This window comes from Lemur catta, chromosome X (genome assembly GCF_020740605.2).
Source record: "Lemur catta isolate mLemCat1 chromosome X, mLemCat1.pri, whole genome shotgun sequence".
Taxonomy (NCBI): Eukaryota; Metazoa; Chordata; class Mammalia; order Primates; family Lemuridae; genus Lemur; species Lemur catta.
In genome coordinates, this window is record NC_059155.1 from 62,945,421 (window position 1) to 62,971,943 (window position 26,523).

Sequence of the window (26,523 nt, forward strand, 5' to 3'; positions counted from 1 at the left end):
GCTCTCTTGCCTTCTTGCCTTCCACCATGAGATGATGCAGCATTAAGGCCCTCACCAAATATAGGCTCCTTGACCTTTGACTTCCCAGCCTCTAGAACTGTAAGAAATAAATTTATTTTCTCTATAAATTACCCAGTCTGTGATATACTGTCATAGCAACACGAAGCAGACTAACACAGTCAGTATTCCATTATCTGTGGGTTGTACAGTGGAATACTAGCCATGTTCCCATCCAAGTACTAACCAGGCCCAACCCTGCTTAGCTTCCAAGATCAGATGAGATCAGGCACATTCAGGATGGTATGGCCTAGACTACTAACAATGCTAATGTCATCGTTTTAGATACCTTGAAACAATGTTTCAAATTAAGGATTAGTTTGATACAGAACATGTAGGGGCTCCACCACCAATTTGTCTGTCTTCATCTACTGTATAAAATAAATGACATGAATCAGGAGCCATTCATTAAGTCTAAGATATCTTTACTATTTCTCCACTCCCTACTTCATTCTCTACATCTTCCTAAAAGGTTAGAGTGAGAAACAGGAAGAAAAAAATCATGAACTATTAATAATAATTTAAAAGTTAAATATATACTATGTTTAAAAATATATATATGGATAGATAGATGTAGATATCATCATTTTCTTGAGACATTTAGTAATATTTCAAAGACATTTCTCTTTCTGCCTTCATCTTCATTGAAAACAATTTTCAATAGTTTTTCCTGGGAATTTATAAGTATATTAAATATGATCATTTTTAAGCAGACCAACTTAGAATATATTTTAATACTGATAAATAAGAAGTTAATCTTAAATCTACACAAGTTATTTAAAATAAATATTACATAGTTTCAATATTAAATAACATTTTATGTATGGTTTTAAATTTTTAAAATTTCATTTCAAGGAAACGATGGGAAAAAATTCTCAATAAATATTTGCATGAAAATTGCATGACTACAAGATTTAGCCATCTTTGAAAGCTGCCTGAAAAAGAAGATGGCAATCCAAAAGCACATTCTTCATACAGGTATGAAACTTTGTCATAATCTACTAAAGAAATGTCTCTAATTTCAGGTTAAAGGTCACTTGTTTAAATGTGTATTTGTCACTCAGCTTTCACAAATCATGAAGACTAAAATAGAAGGTGATTATTAGATCAAAGTATTTTGCTGTGTTGACTAATGTCTTTTCAATTTTTTTTTAAAAAATGCCACTGTTTATTTATGTAAATGAAGCAGTAGATAAATAGCCTGCAATAATATTCTAACTTGTAGAATAATTCTTTTGTGGCATCCTAATGCTGATGTTGACGATGTATCAAAATAAAAGCCTAATTTACTGAATGTGTGTATGGGTCTTCTCACTCTTATGACTATTATCTTTCTAGAAGATCATCATATTTTATGTATCTTTTGGTTTCCCATCATTATCATGTATTTTCCTGGCAAAATTTATTTTAGATTTCTGGATTTTACCAAGACTACATTTTCCAAAGTATTCCATAAAACAGGATGATTCCTCAGGATGTTACTCATTATAAGATATCTACGATCAAATGAGTATAAGGCAAACCTCTGTGTAAAAAAATTTTTAAATATTTATTGTATATTTATTTTTATTGCATGTTTTCTTAAAACTTTTTAATCTGCTAATGGATATTGGATCTCCCTCAAAAGATGTTTTACAGAATTTCCCATGCTTATTTTACATTTAAAAACTTATAGCAAAGAAAATTTCACAGGACTAGTGTTTTGAGAAACGTCTTTAGCCAGTTGCTGAACTAAAGAAACATGGTAGATACTTTTCCAAGAAACAGGCTCTGTACATGAATTTGCTACCTCCAAACTAAAAGCAAGGCAAAAATTATAAATGGCTTATTTCTTCAGTATCCTCCTCATAAGTTTCCAGGGTCTTCCATCTTCCCAGAGAAGAATGATCACCCTTGAAATATTGGGAGTTGAAATAAGATAGGGACAACTGCAAAAACTTCTGGATAGAATTAATAATTTCTCAAAAAAGAGACTTATTTTCTAGGGAAGATTAGATGCATCCAAATCTCTTCTGTGGATGAATCAATAATTTGCAAAAGGACATATCCATAGATATTAATTTAGACTTTTTGGACCAGGGACTATCAAAGTTGGAAGGGATATAGGGAGACATCTTTGTCCAAGTCCTTTATTTTGGAGATGACAAGAGTGAATCAACCTCAAGAGAGGTTAGGTGGCAAGGTCCAGGTCATAGTTTTCAAAACTGGAGCTAAAACCAGGCCTTTTGAGTCTCAGTTTAGATTTTTTTTTTCTCTTGTGTGATTCCACTGCCCCACCTCCCCAACTTCATTTGGTAAGGCAATATGGGCACACGGTATCTTGGGAAAAAATACTATAGAGAAGTATACAGACACAGGAGCAAAAATTTCTCATTCTAATCCTGTAGTTCTTAACCTGCAGAGAATAATGCATTTGTTAAAATTAATATTCCAAGATCCCATCATCCAGAGATTCTGCAGCAGTACCACTGGAGTGGTGTGGGGCCCAGGATGTGCCCTTTTAACAAGACTCTCAGGTGGCTCTGAAGCAGGTCTTCTGAAAAACATGGTTTGAGAAATACATCTGATTGGTTGCCAATTTGTTTTAGTACTAAATCCTAAATCTTTTGATTTGACATACTACATACAAAGCTCATGTAGTAAAACCAGAGTTAATTCAAAGGAAGAAGTATTAATAGAATACAAGAAATCCATTGTGAGCATCATACAGTATATTTATAAATTATCCTGTATCATATCATCTAACTTGAGTTGTTAAAATATGATTTGCTAAATGTGTGCATTACTCACTTTTCAGAGCCTTTGAGATTCAAAGCTAAATAAACAGATCTTTTGTTTTTTGAATACATTTTTGGGGAGAGGGGCAAACATGCTTTTTCTAAGAGAAAGCCTAATGAAAGAAATCTCAACTGCCTTGTTGGTCACGAAGTATTTCCTAGAAATCAACATCTTGAAGTATTTAAATGTAAATAAATCAGAAAAAGATGGATTATATTATCTTCTATGTACACTTGGGTTTTAAAAGTGAAAGAAAAATTGTGTGGTAAAGTAGTTCTGGGGTTTTCCTAATGTAGCAGAATTGCCACAATAAGTAGCTGTATTTCATGTGCGGTAATCAAACCAGCCAAGGAGTGGGAAATGAGTAACTAACTATTCCCAGAACTCACCATTTCCTGGAAATGCGCACTACTCTGCCCCTGGTCCTCATGCTCTTTTAAACCCTCACCCAGTCTTTTCTTCTAACATCCTTTCTCCAGATCTATGTGGAACAAAGAGCACAGAGGGAAAGAATATTTCTCAGAAATGCTGCCCCAGAGAGACTTGGCATTAAGTCTTGTGCTCAAATCTAAGCCCACAACACATCCCAACATGGGTAGCCTGGAGGAGATTACTGCAAGGACAAGCACACTAATATTAGCAAACATATTAAATCAGACACAAAGGAAACTATATGAATTATTTTTATATACTCCACAGGAAGATATCTCTCTCACTCCCTTTCTCCTTCCCTCTCCCTCTCTTCCCCCTCTTTCTCTTGCTCTCCTCCCCTACACCACCCCATCGCACACATACATACACACCAGTCCATTGATTGTGCCTCTTCCAATTTTCTGTTTAGGAGACAGAACTATCACATTATACTATATTCCTCTCTATTCTTTGCTTTTGGAGGTAGCATTTATCTATTGGGATAATATATCCAAATGGTATCCCTTTCTCACTTCCCTGCTTTCTCCAGACTAATAAAGAAAGGCTTACTAAACTTGTCATTAGTGTCTACTCCACCACCTGAAGATTGAAGGGTGAGTTTGCTCATAAGTTGACATTTGTGCTGGTTATCTTCCTGTCCTCCCCTGAAAGATACTCTCTTCTTTTTTCTATTCTTCTCTGTATTCAGGGAAGCTGACCTTCAGGGTTTGCATCAATAGGCTCCCTTGCCCTCTGACTTCTAGTTGGATCTGGCCAATGAAAGGCTCTCACAGGAGAATGGAAAGCAGGAAGAGAGTGAGGTCAGGCTATTTTTTCCCAGGCTTACTCCTGCTAGGATGGCATCAATTGACTACATTGACCCACAGGTCCCATTAGGTGGCCTTTCTATATAGCTGCCTTCACTAGATTCTGGTAACCACTCCCTCCCTTGCTTCCTCAGGTCTACTGCCGATGGTCCCAGAATACTACACTCTCCCTTTACAGGTTGATTTTTCTCTCACACCCAGTTGGAGTATGCCATCTCTTTCCCATAAAGATCCTGGATGATACAGCATTCAACTTACAAATTATATTCCAGTTTTTATTGAAGCAAGATAGTAGTGAGAACTGACATTTAAAAGCTTAAATTTCTATTTACCACTGTATACTTAGCACCTAACATGGTGCCTGGCACATAATAACTACTCAGTAACTATTTTATTAAAGGAATGAAGAAATGAACTATGTGTTTAGACTCAAATATAAAAATGTAAAACCTTTATAAGTAATTTTTTCTGACAACATATATGCTCCCTTGCCACAAATTTATTCTATTGCTTTGACAATGCATAGGCAAGTATGGCTTTTTTTCCCTCAAGAAAATATATCCCACCCCCATCAGAAAAAAGAAAAAATAGAAAACAAGATTTATATAGTCCTATACATGGTAATTACCTATGGGATTTTTTATTTTTACTCAATCCAGGATTTCTTTTGCTCTCTTAGATGAGTATACAGAGCCACCATTTGGTGTATTCATGTTCAAGTCAGGGCATGAGTGAGAGAGAGGGTCCAGCTTCCTTCTTGTATTTGCCTCATGACCACCTTGGTTGGCAAGGCAGACTAGACTCTAAGAGGGTAACCTAGTGACTTTGTTCTTAAATGTCCTGCAAACTTCAGAATACCATTTAGAGACTTATACCTTTTTCTCATATCCTTCCTTTAGTGGATTTCAAATGGCTGAAAGTGTCTATAATCAGCCACAAGTATCCAGAGTAACCCTCTCAGGGAAGAAGTCAATGAGCGAATGCTGCATGCCACTGTCAGGGTAGTCTCTTAGACATTAACTTCAAGGGGATCCCAGAATGCTTCCAAAGACCTTGTTATGAGGCTTAATCAGATATGTTTCCATTTTTAAGACCCTGTTCTAAAAGTGTCTGATCCAACACACCAAGAAAAATATCCAACACCATCAAGAACAAGCTAATGACTTTTTTTTTCTTACCTTGCTCTAAATTTAACTGCCCCGACTGGACACATCATACTGTACATTCATTAAGTATAATACCAAAATACTCAGATATTGATACTATTATCTTTTTAAAAAATGAAGTCTCAGATTATCAGCAAAATGTACTGAATTGTCCTTCAGGATCCGGAGGGCCAGCAAGCTCTACAGAACTCAGGATATTAAGGATATGGGTTACCTAGACTTAACCAAGGAGCAATCCAATACTTTTTCAAAGACTAAATTATGGGCTTCCATTTCTGGTGCCCTTAACCTGCCATGTTACAAAGACCAAATGCTCTCTTTTAAATACTTATTCTAAAATAGGAAATCAACTCAGTACTTTTGTGCAATGAACCTTGTAAATACAGTAACTGGACAAGAAAATACATCAGAAATGACAGCCATATTATCTTCAGCTAAATTTGGGTCCTCCTTTCTAGATGGAAATTTATTCTGTATTTTTTACTTGGTTTATTTTAAAAAAGTGAGTCCAAAAAGTAATCAGGGATAGGATTTGAATGGATAAAGGTAATTTCTTTCCACAAATGGCTCCCTCTTTGTTTCATATTTAAGAATACGAAATAGCCCTTTCAGGTTGGAAATCTTCCCATTTCCCAACGAATACAAGGAAAACCAGCTGACATCTACATTATGCTTACTCTGATAGGAAACTAAGATGCCAGAATTTCTCTGACTTGCTTCTTTCCATTTAGAAAAACAAACAATTATGAAGACCCAGTCACCATGAAGGGTAAGCTTTGACAATACATAGTAAGTTTTGGTTATAAAAGAGAAATTGGAAAAAAGAGAGAAATGGGGGGACGGTAATAATAATTCTAATGATTTATAATAATAGTTGGAAACAAATCATCCACATACATGATCTCATTTGATTCTCAGAACAACCCACATGAGGTAGGTAAAGGCAGAAGAAAACCTGAAGAATGGATAGATAAAGACATCTTTTCTCAAAAGTATCTGGACCAGGACATGAACCTAGGTCTTCTGGATCCAAGTTCAGGGCTTTTTCCACTACACTACTCTGTCACTATGGAATAAAAGACATACTGATGAACTTAATGGAATATGCTTTGCCAGATTGCATGAGAATCTATAGATGCCCTCTTGATGCCACCTCAAATCCCTGAAAAACGCCAGCAAGCCCATAGTTGGAGTCTAGTATGTACAAATGTGTTAGCTGATGTCCATATAACACACAAAAGCTAAAATAAACTGTAACACAGCCAGTGGATTTTGGATGTTCAAAAATCTTCATCAACATCATTTCATGAACAAAACTGTCATCTATAACTTTCACTTTGTAACTCCCAGCCTTTTGTTTTCCAATAAGCTTTTCTCCCCATTTTTATCTCCTATGGTCCTACTCTAAAATGTCTAGGGTCCTCGTGTTCTCCCCTCATGTCAAACTAGAACCAAATACTCTCATTCAATTTATAGAGTGACTAATTAGGTTTGCTTTTGTTTCCATCATGTGGTTTTTAATATGAGTTAAAAATCTTTGACCCAAGGACAGAAGTAACAGTGCTATAATTTTAGCCATTATAGTAGCAAGCTAGGCTGGGGAAGTATATTGGGCAGGGGATTTCAAGCAGGCTTTCTGAGTCCTATTGAAATCAGGCCACATGCATGTTACTGCACTTACAGGAAGAGTTATTGCTGACTCTAATCTGCAACCATGGACCATGCTACCCAAGAGAGGAGCTCCCTTGGACTTTATCTCTCTACAAATAGTAACAATTATTCCTCCTTTGAATTGGAAATACATGTAATGATCAATATTCAAGAGGCAAGCAGAGAAAAGTAATTTTTCCTTGTACCTCTGTCTCCCTGGCATCTAGTGCTCTTTCTCAGAGGTAACTGATGTTTCCACTTTCCTGTGTATCTTTCAGAGATACTCTATTGCATATACAAACATAGCATATGTATATATACAGATATACTCTGTACACATAGGCCCAATACTACATGTACTTTGGAAGGTGGATATATAAACATAGCATATGTACTTTGCAAAGTAATTTTATAATAGTTTTCCTAAAACCATTCTTCCTTTCAGCCATAAATTTCTATTTCCTTCTTTTTGTTCTCCCTTAGTTGTCCTCTAGTTTCTTCAATGAATGGTCCCCACAGAGAGCTATAGCCTATGTATTCAGCCAAGAACAATTTTTTCCTGATAGGAATGTCAACTATCTTGCAATTGGGCTTAGTTCTAGGCCAGTTAAAATGGCTGCTATTTTCATAACTAAAACACAGTGTCTCAAACAATCATATGTTTTATTTATAACCTTTAAAAATCTTTAAAATTGACAACTCTGACTCATGCTTGACATTTGTTGAAACCTGAAAACCCATTTTTCTGTATACTTCCTAACAATGACTCTCGTATGTTTCAACATAGGCTTAGTTCCATTAGGGCCTTTTTTTCACCTTAGCAGTTAAGGAGTGATTTACCTCAAGGCTGTTGATTAATTAAGAGAGACCTAGAATTAAGGGAGACTAGGAATTCTTCTGTGAAGAAGGTAACTATCCAATGGATAGTCCAGATAATTCCATAGTCACTACCAAGGTGACTTATAATTGAGCCAATTACTTTGTGCAGTTCCTGATAAAACCACAATCTCAGCATGACCATGGCTTTGCTCTTTCAGGTACCTAAAGGCTTCTGCTACTTTCTACACTCCAGTTTAATGCTTCTGGTACTTGCAAGCATTCTGCTTCTCTTTCTCAGAACCCATATAATGTCTGATGCCCACATCAACCAGGGTGATCAAAGAAATGTTCATGCTGGGGCTGCATTATGGCTAACTGAGAGAAGCACCCTTTCCAAGTGACCCTGCTGGACACATGCTCAAGCTCCCCCTACAGGGGTTGGTATTCACAACATTTGAACTTGAGCTCCACTTGGCTATAGACAGGATCATTTCCAAGGGGCAAAACCTGAAGACCTCCAGTTTCATGGAAGTGGATCTGGTCCTACTTATATCTGAGACACCTCCTGAGCTGCTACTCCTTGGAAACTGCAGGAAACCATATTTCATGCAAATGTAGGTTTTAATGTCACATGTCACACTTTCAAATTTAGGTCTCTAAACGTGGAAAAAAAATTAGTGTGCATGGCATACACAAAGAAATGGAGTGAATAATTATCTCCTGGCATTATCTATTCTAGATCCTATCCCAGAAAGAATGCTATAGTGAAATGTATTTATTCACATTGGGATGAAACTCAAGATATAACTCTAAGTTAATTTTAAAGAATTTTAAAGAAAATTTCATTAAAATAGATAAAGGCCTCTTTTCAAAAAGAGAGAAACAGAACTAATGCATTTTGCTTAAGTTTCAGCATTTCATTAAAAGCTTAATGTTTAAAGTGACATTTTCAAAATACAATAATACTGACAAATGAATATCTGATAGGATGGTGGCATAATACCATGATAAATCAACAGAAAATGAGACAAATCACCAAAGTGGGGAAACAGGCTCCTCTGTCAATATAGAATCAACATTTACCATGGTTTCAGAACCAGGTAATTGTGAATGGACATAGCTTGTGTTTTTATCTGAACTGAAGATTTTGAAAATTTATGTTTTGACAAGATCTGACCCAGGTCTCTGTGTATCTTATAGATGGAATTCAATTGGCAGTTCTGACTCACGACTTTGTTTATACACTTGTGCTTCAGCACATCAGAAAAGCTATTTTTTCCTATAGTTTCTAAGAATGTCTCTCAATTACAGAGTCTAAGTCTGAATCATTTCTGGTTCCCTCTTCTAGCTTACATCCATCTTCCTTCTTGCCTATATGCCCATTATGACATCTTTCCAAGCCCATTAAGGATATGGAATAGACATGCAATATTTTACTGACTTGAAAGCATGTCGGAAAAAATCTTTCCAATAATAAAAATTATGCATATGCATTTCTTTTTCCCTTACCATTGGATGGCAGCAAGGAAAACAGAGAAATATGCTAACATTTAATAAGACTTCTGGAATAACTATTCCCTTTACCTCAAGGGGCCCATATTTGGCTCTTGATTTTATTCTTGTGGTCAAATTTTGACCTTCTGTCACTGTTATTATAATTGTCATCATCATTATGTTTATTGTTATCATAGTCAAATTTGCTTTTTGGCATTTACAGGGAGCCTGCCACGATTCCAGATGCAAGCATATTTCCTAATCACCTTTCATTTCTACGTATTATATAAAATTTCTCACTGATATATTGTTAAACAGCCATGGTAAGTACTATAGCATTTTTCTTAACCTCCACAATGTTACAAGTTCCCTATTATTTCTGTATTTTATTTCTTTTCATCTCATCTAAGATCATCTTTACTTGCCACTATGACTGATAGTTGATCCCTCAAAAGTTCCCACCCTCAACTTCTACTACAACCAATCAGAAGCAATAATCTTCATAATTGATTTGCGTTCCCCTCTCTTTCCTGGTCCGTACTTCATCATCCTAGAGAAAAGGATGACTTCTTTTCCCTACACTACCAATATTTTATGCATGTATATATAAAATAAGGCATTTCCCTGCCCTCTCAGATGCAGTGTAGGGGTGGATTGATAAAACATAAATATGAAAAGGATCGTATTAGACATATAAAGTTCTATGGGAACACCAAGGAGGAGAAAATTATTTTAGTCGAGAATATGTATAATGTTTTACATCCAGGAAAAGCCAAGCTCCCCAGAATGAAGAGAACTTTGAGAGATGTCAGGTAATTGATCTGATATAAATGGTCTATGTATATAAAGTTTATGAAAGAATAGCAGTGTTCGTTGAAGTGGAGAGTTAAAGGCAGAAGGAGACAAAACTCAATGAAGTCCATGAATATTAGAGGCTTAAGTGATATCCACCCCATTTCTTTTTCATAAGTCATTAAAATATCCTGTTACTTAGCCTTTTAAATAGCAGATAAATCACAAAAACATGGCCATGCTTTGCTAAACCTGACATTCTCCTCATTCATTCATCCTTTAGAAACATGATAAATGTCATTTCCAAAGGGTAACATCCCCAGAAGAACTAGACAAAAAAAACTGTGTGGAAATGATGGTTCATGCTACGCCAAAGTAGCAATAGCATCAAGGGTGTTTGTTACCTTTTGCACTTTTCTGCCAGTTTGAAAACCATTTCTAGAAAAGAATGAGTAATAACTGCTATAAAACAATATGCTCATAAACTTGAAACAATTTTCCATCTCTTGACCTTATCTATAAAGCTTACCATGAATAACTTAATAGAAAATTATCCCTCCATTTGTTGGAATCTTGTAGCAATTTATCTGTACTTCTTAATGGCACTTACCTATTTCTATCTAATAGTGTAAGTATTCATGCAACATCTTCACTCTCCCCTAAAATTTTTGACGGGAGAACCCAAACATGTTTCATCTCAACTTTCCAAAGCACCTGGCAGTTAGTATTTTGCATATAATCCAGACTGAAAAGTTGTTGAACGGCTAAGTGAATAAATGTATGAATGAGCAATCCCATTGAAAGCTGGTTCATGACTTATTACTCATAGGATTTTATTCAAATACTGACTTACAAAGCAATGATCACAAAATTAATAGGAAATGAGATGAACATGAAGATTTTTTTCAGAAAAATTGAACTCAAAACATAGTTCAGTTGTCTCTTTTAGAAATAATCTATAAATCAAAAACACCTGTTTTGCCAAAATTCTGATATATTTCTTTATAAAATGTACCCATTAGCTGGGTATATTCAGAGGTGTAGCATTTAACAAAGAAATAAATTTAGAATTTAGTTTTCATGCTTATATTTGCCAATAATAGAAGCTAAAACTCAAAGAAAGCAAAGCAATTACATTGCTAATAAGCAAAACCAAAGCAATCCATGAATTACCATGTAATATATAAAACATTATAGGTTTATCCTTTTATGAAATATTATAAACACTTTACAATCCATTATGTTAAATTCAATTACAAAATGAAATACAGCTGTCATTTAAAACATGTATTTAAAAACTAAAGCATCAAAATAATTCAATTATTAATAATTTGTTCTTTCTTATCACGGTTTTTTCATATTCAGAATAAAAATAAACCAAATAGATTAAAAATATATTTTGACATACTACTAACTACATTCTTGTAATATTATACAAACAAAAATACAAAAGTCTTCGGTTTGCTTCTAATTGAACAAAGAAAGTATCTACCATATTTGATGTGTGCACTTTACAATTCTATGATCTTTGTTAATTTCAGATAAATAATTTGAAATAAACAATTACAATGCTTAAACAAGGGGAAACTAAAAATTTCTGATGTATTAAATTAGAGCCTCTTCTCACAAAGTCTAGAAATTAAAGAGGCCTTGAAAGTGTGTAAAATGCCATGTTTTATATTGAGACTCAAATTCCACTTTTATGTAAATACTTAAAATTGAAACCAAAGATTTTTGTGTAATCATTGAATCTTGCATGCGTGCTGGTAGATGTTCATGAAAGTCAAGTCCATCATTTGATCTTGTATTCACTTTTAGCCACACTCCCACTTAAGAAAAAAATAGGGGCTGTGGCAATAATCTCTGAGACTAGTTTTATTTTGTGGAATAAAACACAAACAGGGAACATTTTCAAATGTGGAAAGTGACAGGTAAAATTTAAGATATTTAAATTAGTGACTAATTCAAGAGAATGACAAAATAAAATGAATACTATATTTGTCATTTTCATTTTATAACAAAAAGCCCTGAAAATGTTTTTCAGAGTAAACTATTCAAACATCTAAAAGATTTCTCAAAGCCTTAACATAAATTTGAGTGGAACTTACCCTTAAAATTTGGCCTGATTCTTGCATCATATCCTGAAGTTCTTCCCATTAATTTGTCCAAGAAATCGGAAGGAGATAGGGTCTGCGAAGGCTGTTTTCCAGACCTGGAGTCATGGTCTTTGCAGAAAGCCACCCTAAACATATCATTAGCTCTTTTAACAATAATTTGATTCTCATCCCTTGAGAACTAGTGCTCACAGAATGTTTAACATCACATTTTGGTAAAGATATTTAATATGTTAATAAGAAAAATAGAAAAATACACTCTTTGGCCAACTTCTGAACTTGTACATGGTCTAAAGTTAACTTTAAATGATGAGAAGTATAAATCCTGAGTCAAATTTTCTAAGTTTCTAAACTTTAACCATAAGGTGTTTGAGATTAAACATGTACATAGCTTTAGGTAGATTTATGGATAGTTAAAGCTATTTCTTTCTAGAGTTATTGAGAAGTGAGAATAATTTTTTAAATTCATGTGATTGCCTTAAAATCCTCTCCCCATGACTTTAAAAAAAAATTGTTTCAGCATTTCAGCCTAAATATAAGTCCTCTACCTTTTATAAGAAATACATAATGAGATGGGCAGAACAAAGTAATCAGTGCAACTAACTATCCCATTGCTTATTTTCTCACCTGCTAGATTCTATTGCAGCTATTAACTATTAATATTCTTCAACATGATATCTAAAAGAGAATCTTCACTTGGAAATTTAACTTCATTTTAAAATAGGTCAACAATGAGCATGTCTGTTACTTCTATTACTTCATCAGTTGTTACTTATATGTGAGCATTCAAATTGTTGACTCTCAAATAAAATGTTAGTGAAAAACCACTTCTAAATCATTTTTTCTTTTGCATTATCAAAAACACTAAAACTTGATTGGAAAATTTTTCAAATTTCTATTTTCCTGTTAAGAGTAATAGAGAGCTTATAAAAAGAACATATTTTGTTTGTAACAAAATAAATTCTTTCACAATATCTAGTGGGTGATTGAATGTTGATTTCTTCCCTAAAGTATATATTTTACAAGCTTTGTTTTCAATAGTTTATCAAATAGCCTTGTTAATTCTATTACTAAGAAAAAAATCACATTCTTGTCAGTATTTCAAAGAAGGGGCATTGAAATAAGTGCAAAGATGATACAAACATTTGGTAGGAGTTAAAAATTGATACAATCATTCAGAAATACTCACATTCCCATATGAAGATTCATCTGATTAATCAAGTATTATTTGATTATGATGGTTGTGATGGTGGTGAGGATGATGGTGGTGATGATGATGATGATTCTAATAAAACCCAGCCTATATTTTTTCTTAATCATAGTAGGGAGGTGTAAACCTGAAAGGAACATAGTGGGATTTCCCCGTATTCATAGCATTATTGCTATGTGTTTCACTTCTCTTGGTTCTGTAAAAAAATACCATAAAATTTAGTGAAAATTAAATGAAGAGTTCTACACGTTGTTGTAAGAGAATCTCTTATCTCTATCCTGCCTTACACCTCTGTCATTAGATGGCTATTTCACTTACTGGTAATAATTTGATATTTTGAGGTATCAATTGATTTGACAATTAGTAAATTATGTAGAAAATGTAAGCATAAAAATAATGATTTTTCACTTAATTGTGCATACTCCGTTTCTCATACATATATACATACTAAGATGTCATATTAATTACATTTTGTTAGGCAATCAATTTCCAAATAGATTAAACAGTAGAATATAGTAGTAAAAAAAGATTTTTGATGTTTCAAGAAAATTCCTGAATTGTAGTCCTCACAGTATGCTTCTAGTTGCTGAAATATAATAGAAGTCCCAAGTTGGCTGAGAATTGGGGTTCTTTTATATTTTATATAAAATGGACATGCTCCTGGCAAATTAATCCAATCACTTTCATCATATGAAAAACATTGCACTCAATAATCCCTTTAAATGACTTCAAGAAGAATTTGAAAGAAAAATACATCGAAATGTAAAGAGCATGCAACTCATCAGACTACCCTGATATCACATCGGCTGTGAAAATGCGTGTTGAAATGCATAGAGTGGAGCTATGCATCATAAAACTTGCTTTTGTGAAAATTTACTACCCTCCCACTATAATTAAGCTTTTTAAATGAACAAAAGAAATCTAATTCTCTTCTATAAAATTAAAATAATATGGTCTAGGGCACAGAAAAATAGATAACAATTACATGACATGTTCTTTTTAAAACAATTTTCATGTATAAAATATCAGCATACAAAGTCATTTCACCTACCTGAAGTGGTCTGTCTCTAAGAAAAAGGCAAACAAGGCTGTCAAAATGTTCACTAGCTGCCGGTTCATTCCTGTTTCCGTGATGCTTATGGAAAATATCCCGAAAAGATTCCAGAAAGACGCTAGGACAAAGTATCTATTTATTGTCCAGATTCGAAACCTGGCAGGACTCTAGTTTCCTTGAAAATCAAAAAGAGATTTGGGTTTGTACAGTTTGCTGAGAAAAAGCAAAAAGTGTCAGTCTTGGGCATCATGGTCAGGTCAAACCGAGGCTCGGGACCATCAGTTACCCAGGAAAGACAAAGACTCAGAACTGATGAATCCCCCAGCTGCTTTTCCTGAATAATAGAAATGCTGCTACCTTAATCACATCACCATGCAAAGGGGGTTGGTGACAATGCCATGCTGGAAGTCGGGCTGCTGTGGCTTTTGTTTTATATCCTTTCTGTTTAGCAAAGCCCTTTTCCCTAGAAAATGTTCTCCTTTTTAAAAAAAAGTTGTAAATGAGAGAAAAGAAAGGACTCTGAGCACTGGAGTGGGGGATAGGGGAAAGAGGGGGAAATTGCTGAGATCCTGTGCTGGAATGAGGGCTATGGAAAGAGACGGAGACGTGATCTTACCCAGCCTATAAATTTCAGCACTCGGACAGCTCCTAGCTCTGAAGTGCGCATGTTTCCTTTTTCAGTCGCTTGGGGCGGGGGTCCGGGAGAGGCATTCAAGAGGGGACGTGCCTGCTGTTCAAAGGCAAAGAGTGACTGGCAAACTGGTCGTTCAGTCAGGGGGTGCTGAAAGGGGTGCGATGACAACAAGGGGAGAACAGAGGTCAGAGGAGACGGAGAGACTGGGGTCTAAGCTCCTGGAAATGCTAATCTGTCGGTGGGTGGGCGGGACGGGAGTTTGAAGCAGAAAAAGAGAAGGAAATAAGGTTTAGGCGTGGGAAAAGGAAATTGGGGAAAACAGAGAACAGGATTCAGAGTACTGAAATTGTAATAGGAGTGTGGTCAGTCCACTCCTTGTCAGTGGAAGCCAGAGGCAAAAAAAGAGGAGTCCTGTGCTGAAAAGAAGGGGACATTTCCTTGGCATAGAGAAGCCCGTGTACAGAAAAGGGTTCATGAGGACTGATAATTTAATTTAGAAGCACTTTATGCCTTCCTACCCTCTTGAATGCTTTCATTTGATTTTAGCCGCATGTTCCAAAGGCTCTCTCTACCTTTCCACTAGGGAGAACCCCTTCCACTGAGCTTTCTTCAGTGGCTCAAAATCCTTGAACCTTCTCTTCAAGTCACAGATTTGTAGAGGAAGGCAAAAAGACAATGTGCCAGCAGAGGGCAGTAGCAACCTTTTCCTGCCCTGGTTAAAGGTTAAAACTGGGCTCCATGTTAGAAACAGAGCAAGGAAAAGCGAGACTGGGAGTTTAGTTCCTCTGCCCGTTCCAGATGTTAATCACCAGAAAGGATCATGTAATAAAGTGTAGATGTTTTTCTCCTAAAGTGGCTAAAGAGACTGAAAATAGTGAAAGTTTATAAATCCAGTACAAAAGCATGACGGGTAACCCTGTTGTCTCAAGTTAAATCTACAAATATTATTACTAAGAAAAAACAAGAAGGATAGATAGTTCAATGCAGATAATCAGCATTTTCTGGCAAGGGAGAATGAAAACTGCATGTCCCATGATAAGCTGGGTGAGTAACCTACGTTTTGTTTGTGAAATATAACCTTGTTAGTCACCATGGCACTCCACTTGAGGTCTTAATTTTTAAAACAAAATAATATGATTAATTTTTAGTCCATAAACGACTAATCTGCCCTTGGGTCAGTTTAAATGTAATAGCAGAGAAACAACACATTCTTTGCTTTTAAGAAGTGGATTCTGAGGAAATATTTTGCAAGTTCTTTTTACCTTTTAATGTTATTATAAATCACCTGAGGATTTTATTGAAATGTAGATTCTGATTCAGTAGGTCTGAGGTGCTGCCTGAGATTCTGCATTTCTAACAAGTTCCTAGCTGAACTTGATGCTGCTGGTCCACAGATTACACTGTGAATAGCAGGGGTCTGTATAGCCTTTCACCAGATTTCTATCCCACCATGACAGTGAAAATATAGGAACCTCTTTTTAGATAAAATACAGCAGTGTCCAAGCATTCTGCTTACATACAAAATCAATTCTTTGGATGTGTTTTCTTAACTCTCAAAGCCTAGGGAAAAAAATGATTCAATTTAAAAGAAAAACAGTATGGTGTAGTGTGAGACATCCTTGGACTGCAGCTTCAAATCTGTTCACTTCCAAATTCATCCACATGGAAACTCTAGACCTGATTTTATCCCTGCAGTCCTGATCCAAAAAAATAAAATCAATTCCTGGAAATATTTCTTCAATTAGTTGTATAGGAAAAAATCATTCAAGATTTTTTGTGCTCAAGATTCTTTCCAAAAGAAAATATAGATGTAAAAGTAGAAGGGAATTGTTTGTCCCTAATTTGTTTAAGGTTGTAATGATGTTTAAAGTAATATAGTCTTTGCAAATCATTTCTTTTAACAGTCATGTGATTAATCAGGAGTAGGGTAAGTGGGTTAACCTGTGACAAAGGGAGACTCTGGCCAGCAGCAAGAAATCACAGCATTATATTATTTTAGAATTGGAAGGGACCTCAGGGAGGATCTAATCTAGCCTCCTCATTTTACTTCTCAGCTTTCCTGAATTTGGATTCTAGCCCTGTCAATCCACAGAAACAGTTCTCACTAAGTCTGCCAATGAATTCCTTCTAACGAAGGCCAAAGGACATTTTTTTTCTGTTCTCATCTTACTTGGCATTTCCATAGTACCTTTTCTTTCTTCTTGAAGCATTTTCCTCTCTTGACCCTGTGACACAGTGCACTCCCACCTGGTTTGCCTCCTCTTCTGTCTCCTTTGCAAGCATAGCCTTTTCTACCTGGCCTACAAAAGTTGCATTTCCTAAAGGCTGTATTCTATGCCTTCTCTTCTTCTCACATTATACTCTCTTAGACAATATTATGATAATATAACTTCCATTATCCTTTTATGCAGATGACACACAAATGTATATTTCCATTCAGACCTATACATCCAACTGTTTCTGAAACAATTCCTGATGGATGTTTCAAAAGCTCTTCAAATTCCTCATGTCAAAACTAAGATTTTGATAACACCTTCAAATCCTGCTCCTTTTCTACTGTGCCTGTTTCATTGCCACCAACCAAAGACCAAGGCATCATCTCTAAGACTCCCTCTCCATCATTTATTTATTATATCCACTTCTTCACCAAGCCCTATTGATTTTTTTCTCCCAAATATGTTCCAAATATTTCCACTTCTTTCCATGTCAACCTCCATTACCTCAGCTGAGATATCTTTATCACTTGCTTGTACTGCTGCAATAGTTACCTTGCTAGTCTACTTGGACCAACAGCTGACCCTCTCCCACCTCATTCTGTACACTGCAACCAGAATGATTGCTCAAAATCAGAATTTGATTATGGAACATCCCCTAGTTAACACTAAGGCTCTTCATTGATCTTTGGGTAAAACAAGGAAACTAACTTAACATGGCCTAAAAGTTCCATATGATCTGGCCCATACCTATATTGTCCCTCGTCTCATCCCCTACATATCTCATTTCTTCTCCTCTAGTCATATTGTTTTTTTTTTTAAGTCCCTCATGTTTGCTCTATTGCTTAATCCCATGGAGTGCTCATGCCCCCTGTCTTTGGTTAACACCAGCATATTTTCCAAATCTCTGCTCAAGTATTATTTCCTCAAGAAGGCCTTTCCTGACCTACATGGCTCTATCAACTCTCCCTATATGCCCTCTTAGTACTCTGCAACTCTGATTCAAGGAGCTCATCATCATTGCATGTATACATGTGTATGATTATTTGCTTAAATAATAATCTCTACAATAGACAGGGACAGAAGATGTTTTGGTCCACCATTTATCCTCATACGTTCAGTGATAATGACAATAATCATAATGGTATTGATAATAACTAGGATGCAATTTTATTTTATTTTATTTTTTTTATATATATATTTTTTTTATTTCAGCTCATCATGGGGGTACATAAGTTTAGGTTATATACATTTTCCATGTCCCACCCATCCCCCCGAGTCAGAGTCCCAAGCGCGTCCGTTCTCATTCTCCCGACAGTGCACCTGGCACAATTTTAAATATGCACCCAGAAGTGTGGCTTAAACAAAATAATATATGTAAATATGTATAGTTCACAAATAGTTCTGTCAGAACTTCTTAACACAAAGAAATGATAAATGCTTGAGGTGATAGATACCCCAATTACCCTGATTTGATTAATACAGATTGTATACCAGTATCAAAATATCATATGTATCCTATAAATATATGCAACTGTATGTACCCACAATGATTAAAAGTTTGTTAAAAAATTTTAAATTACTCATTAGGAAATTAACAAGTTAAGAACTTGGATTATTTGAAAGGAAACCAAGCTCAGTGGTTCAACAGTCTACAGCATAAAATGAAAATCAAAGTAGGAGACTATGAATTCAATGTCCTTGATTCAAGTTCTACTTCTAAAACTCTTCAGTGATGTGACCTTGGAAAAGTTATTTAATCCCTCTCAGCTTCATTTTCATAATAAGCAAAATACATATAACACAAAATATTACATAATTATATAAATGTACATGTTACATAAAATATTTCTCTGTACAATACTCTAGAAAGTCACATGAAATCACAGCTGAGGATGTGTTTTCAGGCTCTAAATCTTATTTCTTAGTATCTACTGACTGTTAAAATTTATGTTTTTTCCTTGTTCCTTGGACAATTCTACTTTCAAGGACACTAAGTCTCAGGAGCTTTAAAAAGGTCTTATTTGCAATGCAATGGAACCTAAAGTCTAATCCTCCTATGCTTCTAACTCACCAAATTACAACTGGTTGAGGAATTTGGCACCCTCATTTTGTACTCTTTTTTAACACAGAAACGAGAAGATTTTGACCCATCCTATGATATCATAAAGATCAATACACAATATTTGATCTATATGATGCTAAATCTTAAACATTTTAAAAGATATAAACAAATAGAACATCAGCATCATTTACTGATACTGATAAATGTTAATAACCTCTAACATACACATAATGCTTTACAGTTTTCAAAACATCCATACTATGTGGCAGAACAATAATTGATATATCTAAAGTTCATGTAAGTTGATCAATTTTCCCAAGTCTACATGATTAAGTAACAAAGTCACACTTTTTATATTTACTATCAAAGTGAAAAGAATTATTTCTCATCACGTGTCATTGGTGTTATTTTTGAGGTCACTGAAAGCCTACTATACACACACAACTATTTTTAATAACTATGTCTCTAATTCCATTGCATTAAATGCCCTTGATTGATGACATTTTGGTCACATTTATATTACAACACACACACAAAAATATGATGAATGGACGGCCCATAGTAAGAGTTTCAAAGTCAATTTCCGCAAGAAAAGAATCAAAAGACGTCCAAATATCAACAACCCGCATCAGGACTCCTAGTGAACTCTTACAGGTCTTCCTACAGAAAGATGGTCCTCCTCAAATATGGACATTCTTTCCTCTACTTGAAAAGATAAAGTAGGAGTTCAGAAAGGACCTATTAATTTATAATTGACACCCACCAAGTAGAGGTTTGATGCAAATTAGAGAGGGTAAGAAGTTGTTTTATCAAATCTTTAGTCGTTAGGATATTTCTTCACAGAGAACAGTAAAGACAATTTCAACTTGATAAAATGCACATCCTGAATTTTAGGAGAGATTCATCTGCCTCAAACAGATCCTTTTCTCACAATAGGGCCCTAAATCAGAATAGATTCCCAGGTGAGAAAATCCTTTGGCATGAGGATGCGTGGTCATTAAGACATGTGGCTTGTGAGATCAATATTAGAGAACACCATTTCCTAAGTATATATAATATTGTATTAGGGTTCTCCAGAGAGATAGAATCAATAGGAGGTTTACATAAATATACAAGCCTTCCAAGTTTTATTGCACTTTGCTTTATTATGCTTCCCAGATACTGTGTTTTTTACAAGTTGAAAGTTTGTGGCAACCCTGCATTGGGCAAGTCTATTGGTGCCATTTTTCCAACAGCATGTGCTCACTTCACGTCTCTGTGTCACATTTTGGAATTCTCATAATATTTCAAACTTTTTCATTATTATTATATCTGTTATACCAATCTGTGATAAGTGATCTTTGATGTTACTGTTGTAATTATTTTGGAGCACCACAAACTGCATCCATATAAGATGGTGAACTTAATTTTTTAATGTTGTATGTGTTTTGACTGTTGCATTGACCAGCTGTCTCCATCTCTCTCCCTCTTCTTGGGCCTCCCTATTCTCTGAGACACAACAATATTGAAATTAAGCCAATTAATAATGCTACAACAGCCTTTAAGTGTTCAAGTGAAAGAAAGAGTAACATGTCTCTTAGCTAAAACCAAAAGCTAAAAATGATTAAACTTAGTGAAGAATGCATGGCAAAAGTCAAGATAAGCTGAAAGCTAGGCCTGTTGTACCAAACAATAAGTTGTGAATGGAAAGGAAAAATTCTTGAAGGAAATTAAAAGCACTACTCCACTGAACACATGAATGATAAGAAAGTGAAACAACAATATTGCCGATATGGAGAAAGATTTAGTGGTCCGGATAGAAGATTAAACCAACCATAACATTCCCGTAAGCCAAAGCCTAATACAGAGCAAGTCCATAACTTTTTTCAATTCTATGAAGGCTGAGAGAGGTGAGGAAGCTGCAGAAGAAAAGTTGGAAGCTAGAAGAGGTTGGTTCATGAGGTTTAAGGAAAGAAGCCATCTCTACAACATAAAAGTGCAAGGTGAACCAAGTGCTGGTGTAGAAGCTGCAGCAAGATATCCAGAAGATCTAGCCAAGATCATTGATGAAGGTGGCTACACTAAGCAATGTATTTTCAATGTAGATAAAACAGCCTTATATGGGAAGGACATGCCATCTAGGACTTTCATAGCCAGAGAGGAGAAGTCAGTGCCTGGCTTCAAAGCTTCAAAGGACAGGTTGACTCTTTTGTTGGAAGCTAATGCAGCTAATAACTTTAAGTTGAAGCCCATGCTCATTTACCATTCCAAAAAAGCCCTAGGGTCCTTAAGAATTACAATAAATCTACTCTGCCTCTGCTCTGTAAATAGAGTAATAAAGCCTGGATGACAGCACGTCTATTTATAGCATGGTTTACTGAATATTTAAGCCCACTGTTGAGACCCACTGCTCAGAAGAAAAGATTTCTTTCAAAATGTTACTACTTATTGACAATGCACTTGGTCACCCAAGAGCTCTGATGGAGATGTACAAGGAGATTCGTGTTATGCCTGCTAACACAGCATCCATTCTGTAGCATAGGTCAATGAGTAATTTTGAATTTCAAGTCTTATTATTTAAGAACAACATTATGTAAGGCCATAGTGATTCCTCTGATGGATATGGGAAAAGTAAATTGAAAACCTTCTGAAAAAGATTCACTATTCTAGATGACATCAAAAACATTCATGATCCATGAAAGGAGGTTAAAATAGCAACATTAACAGGACTTTGGAAGAAATTGATTCCAACCCTCATGGATGACTTTGAGGAGTTCAAGACTTCAGTGGAGGAATTCACAGCAGATGTAATGAAAATATCAAGAGAACTAGAATTAGAAGTGGAGCCTGAAGATGTGACTGAATTGCTGCAATCTCATAATAAAACTTGAATGCATAAGGAGTTGCTTCTTAGAAATGAGCAAATAAAGTGGTTTCTTGAGATGGAATCTACTCTTGGGGAACATGCTGTGAATATTGTTGAGATGGCAACAAAGAATTAAGAATATTATATAAACTTAGTTGATAAAACAGTGGCAAGGTTTGAAAGAATTGACTCCAATTTTGAAAGAAGTTCTACTGTGGGTAAAATGCTATCAAACAGCATCACATGCTATAGAGAAATCTTACATGAGAGAAAGAGTCATTTGATAAGACAAATCTCATTGTCTTATTTTAAAAAATTGCCACAGTCACCCCAATCTTCAGCAACCACCACCCTGATCAGTCAGCAGCCTTCAACATCAAGGCAAGATTCTCTACCAGCAAGGAGATTACAACTCACTGAAGGCTAAGATGATCGTTTTAATTAAGGTTTGTATATTTTTTAAACATAATGCTATTGCACACTTAATAGACTACAGTATAGTGTATATATAACTTTTATATCCACTAGAAAACCAAAAAATGTGTGTGACTTGCTTTATTATGATTTTCACTTTATTGCAATATTTGCTTTATTGGACTGGAACCAAACCTGCAATATCTCTGAGGTATCCCTGTACAGATATATGGGTGGGGATTTATTAGGTGATTGGCTCATACAATTATGGCAGCTGAGAAGTCCCACAATAGGCCATCTGCAAGCTGGAGACCCTGGGATGCCAGTGTCGTGGCTCACTCTAAGTCCAAAAGTTTCAGAACCAAGGAAGTGGATGGTATAACTCTCAGTCTAAGATCAAGGGCCTGAAAATTTAGGGAACTGCTGATGCAAGTCCTGGAGTCCAAAGGCCACAGAGTCTGGAGTTTCAATGTCCAATGGCAGGAAAAGAAGTGTCCCATTTCCAGGAGAGAGAAAAACAGATTCAGCTTTCCTCTGCCTTTTTGTTCTATTTAAGCCCCCAGCAGATTGGGTGGTGTCTGCCCACATTGAAGGCAGATTTTCCCCACTCAGTCTACTGACTCACATGCCAATCTCTGGAAACACCCTCACAGACACACCCAGAAAGAATGTTTTACCAGTTCTCTAGGTATTCCTTGATTCAGTCAAGGTGACACCTAAAATTACCCATCACAAATATCTCCGGGATCAGATGGGTAGTCTCTATCTCTCAAATTGAAACCTCTGAGCTACCACTGAAGAGTCCATGATGGTTCCTGACTTTCATGGCCACTCACTGGCCAGTATGTTCCTTATTTCCTTGCATTGGTTGTATTGGAAATGGAAGGCATACTACAGAGCCCACTCTGTTGGATTAGATAAGTTGCTGGGAGGACAGGAATGAGAAAAGGAAGGTGAAAAACAAAGCACAATTTCTGCATATTGATTTGTGCAGGCTGCTACAAGCATTAGTACCGATGAATTTAAAGCTGTTTTTAGTGGCCAGCATTGTCCGCAGAAGAAGAATGCCTAAAGAGCTGATGTCACTCTGTATTTATTCTCTCTCATTTTCAAAAATACATTTTGCTTCTCTCCCCTTTATTTTGCGGAATGCATAGAGACACCCAGCATGCAGAGAGGCAGGTTTCAAGGCCACAAAGCCTAAATGTGAAAATCACTGCTCGTCTAGCTCCATGAAGACAATTGGATGTCTGTCCAGAACATTTTTGTATACGATAATTTGGACGTCAGAAAAATCATTTTAGGACTGGAACTCTTGTGCTTATTAGTGTCCAATGTTTACAGACCACAAATGTGTCCAACACTTAAAACAATTTCTATTTCCAGTGATGACTCATGGCAAGTGATTGCTTCTCTGTTAGCTAATGTAAGAAATGCAGAATTTTTTTTCCATAAAAATTAAGAGGGCAAACAATAATTTGGAGGATAAATCAAATGTAATCACACTTGAATGTATTAGAAAGATTTCTCCTTTGCTATAATTCTCAAGATGAAAATAATGAATAAACAATAAGATTGTTACAGTATCACTTATCTTAGAATCTCCTAAGGTTCTGTCACTGACATGAAAACTGCTCTGACATCACCTTCATTATCATGATACCCTTGCTTAAAATTTATTTTGGGGAGTTCACAGATGTCAAACTTTCGTTACTGACTTCATTAATGTCTACCCCACACCCATAAAATGCCTCTTCTGGATTGCCTTGGATTCACAGAATGCTGAAAAGAAGCTGATTTTGGAAAGAGTGAATTATTTGAACTTGAACAATAACAATAGTTTTATATTTCCAAGTAAGCTAGCACGTGGTAGTTGAAGTGGAGTTATTATACATTCATTACAGTCAATGATGGCATATTTTTTGTTATTGCGAAGCATAATATAGATGCTCACACATTAGTTCATGGGTACCCAACAGTCCTACCAATCAACCAGTCAACAAGTATTAAACATTTACTATATGTAAAGTACTGTGTATTTCTTTGAGGATAAGGCAAAATAATATGAGATTATTTCTGCCCTGTAGGGACTTATTATCTATCTACATGTGAATATAAGAAAAATAAATGTTATAGAAATGGGGCTCCAGGTCAGGGTATCATCTGGGGAGATCAGCTTACTGACACCCAAAAAGTTTCAAAATATGGCATTCACCTATATATTCTTCACAGTTTAAATTCTGGTTCTTATCTTGGCAGGTTCACAAAATTAATCTTGTTAATGTCCCAAATATGTTACTAGTCAGGGATGTAACATATTAACTCTATAATACCTAAGAGCCTGACATAAACCAGAAAGAAAATATAGCAACCAGATTGTCAATAACCCATGTAGGCCTGGACAGTGTATAAGCTTCTTGGGTGCACAATGCCTGGGAAGGTTTTGTGATAAACATGACATTAGAATAATGGGATCTGACTGCATGGCTGAAATGTGAAAAAGCTGAATGAAATGTATATCAAATAGACTGAAGGCATCATCTCCAACTTCATAATATCCATTTGAGAAACTAAATATTTATATCATCTGTTCTTGTTATTCATTCCTTGGATTGGGATTTATCTCTCAGACTTCTCTTTTTTATGTTCCATTTTGATCAACTCCACTACTAATTAACATAGTCATTGTGTTTTGAAAAAGGTATATTATGAAATATTATGTGCTTATAAAAATATATGTGGAAAATGTCTCAACTATAATAATAAAACAAATTTCTATGTAACCACAGATAGCATAAGATACAAAAAATCACCAACACCTCTGAAACCTCCCAAATGCTAATCCATTATTTCATCTCTTATGATAACTTCTATCCTGAATATTTTCTTATCTTTTACTTTCTTTGCTCTATTGTTTTAACACACACATACATACACACACACACAAATATTGCTTAGTTTTTCATGTTTTAAACTGTACATAAATTGAATGAGATTGTTTGTATTCTATTGTGACTTGCTTTGTTTGGTCAGTACTATGTTATTGTACATAGCAAGAATTCATTCATTTTCATGCTGAATTGTTTCATTTTATGAGCATTCCACAATTTCTTTATCCGCTCCACTGCTGATGGGTTTTTGGATTGTTTCCAGGTTCTTTTTTTTTTTCCTGCTATGATAAATAATGCTGCATAATATTCTTATACATTTCTTCTGCTGTGCATGTGCAAAGTTCCTCTAGATACATATTTAAAGGAAGAATTATTTGGTCCTAATGTATATACAGCTTCAATTTTATTAGAAGATATGGAGTTGTTTCCTATAGTGTTAAGAAAATTTACACTCTTACCATAGTATAGAAAAGTTCTAATAGCTTTATATCTTTACCAACACTTGGCATTTTCAGACTTCTTAATTTTTGCAAATCTGTAGAATATTAAATAGCATCTTAATGTGGTTTTAGTTTGCATTAATCTGATTACTAATGAGGTTGAGTGTCATTTCAACATGTTACTGATCCTTTGTATTTTATCTGTGAAATACCTGTTCATTTCTTTTGAAAACTATTCAATTGGGTTGTTTCCTTTTCCTTACATATGTGTAAAAACTATTTTATAGCAATCCTTTGCTAGTTATTTCACAAATATCTTTTCCCAGTTTGTGGCTTTTCACTTTCTTGATCATATTATTACAATTTTATTTTAATAAATTGTATAAATAAAAGGTTGTTTGTAAAATTTATTAATCTTTCCCCTTATGGTTTTTACTATTTTTATCTTGTCATAGAAATACTTATTGATACTGCGATCATGAATATATGTTCCTATATTATCCTATAATATTTTTAAATGTCATTTCATATTTAAATAATATTGAGAGTAAACAGTATTTCTTTTAATTATCTATGTGACTGTAATACACTCATAGTTGTTACTTGATGTATGTAGATCATATATGAATACAAGAATTAGGTGCTCCTT

General features: G+C 35.1%; 1 protein-coding gene and 1 long non-coding RNA gene across 3 annotated transcripts in view; one reads left to right on the forward strand and one right to left on the reverse strand.

Annotated features, from left to right (window-relative positions):
- The window catches only part of GLRA2 (glycine receptor alpha 2), a 177,339-nt gene extending 162,124 nt beyond the window's left edge, over positions 1-15,215 (reverse strand). Inside the window, exons 1-3 of one of the 2 annotated variants that reach the window (XM_045537961.1) lie at positions 14,989-15,215; positions 14,370-14,547; positions 12,103-12,236 (exon numbers count right to left, since the gene is read on the reverse strand). In XM_045537961.1, the coding sequence (XP_045393917.1) occupies positions 12,103-12,236; positions 14,370-14,437 (202 nt within the window). In that variant the 5' untranslated portion in view covers positions 14,438-14,547; positions 14,989-15,215. Of the gene's footprint in view, positions 1-12,102; positions 12,237-14,369; positions 14,724-14,988 lie in introns of those variants that run through there. The other variant, XM_045537962.1, reaches the window with a different exon arrangement.
- LOC123628323 lies at positions 1,007-20,815 on the forward strand. The gene is made up of 3 exons (XR_006731604.1): positions 1,007-1,035; positions 9,426-9,525; positions 20,778-20,815. It is a non-coding gene; the product is annotated as an uncharacterized LOC123628323 (long non-coding RNA).
- The last annotated feature ends 5,708 nt before the right edge of the window (positions 20,816-26,523 follow it).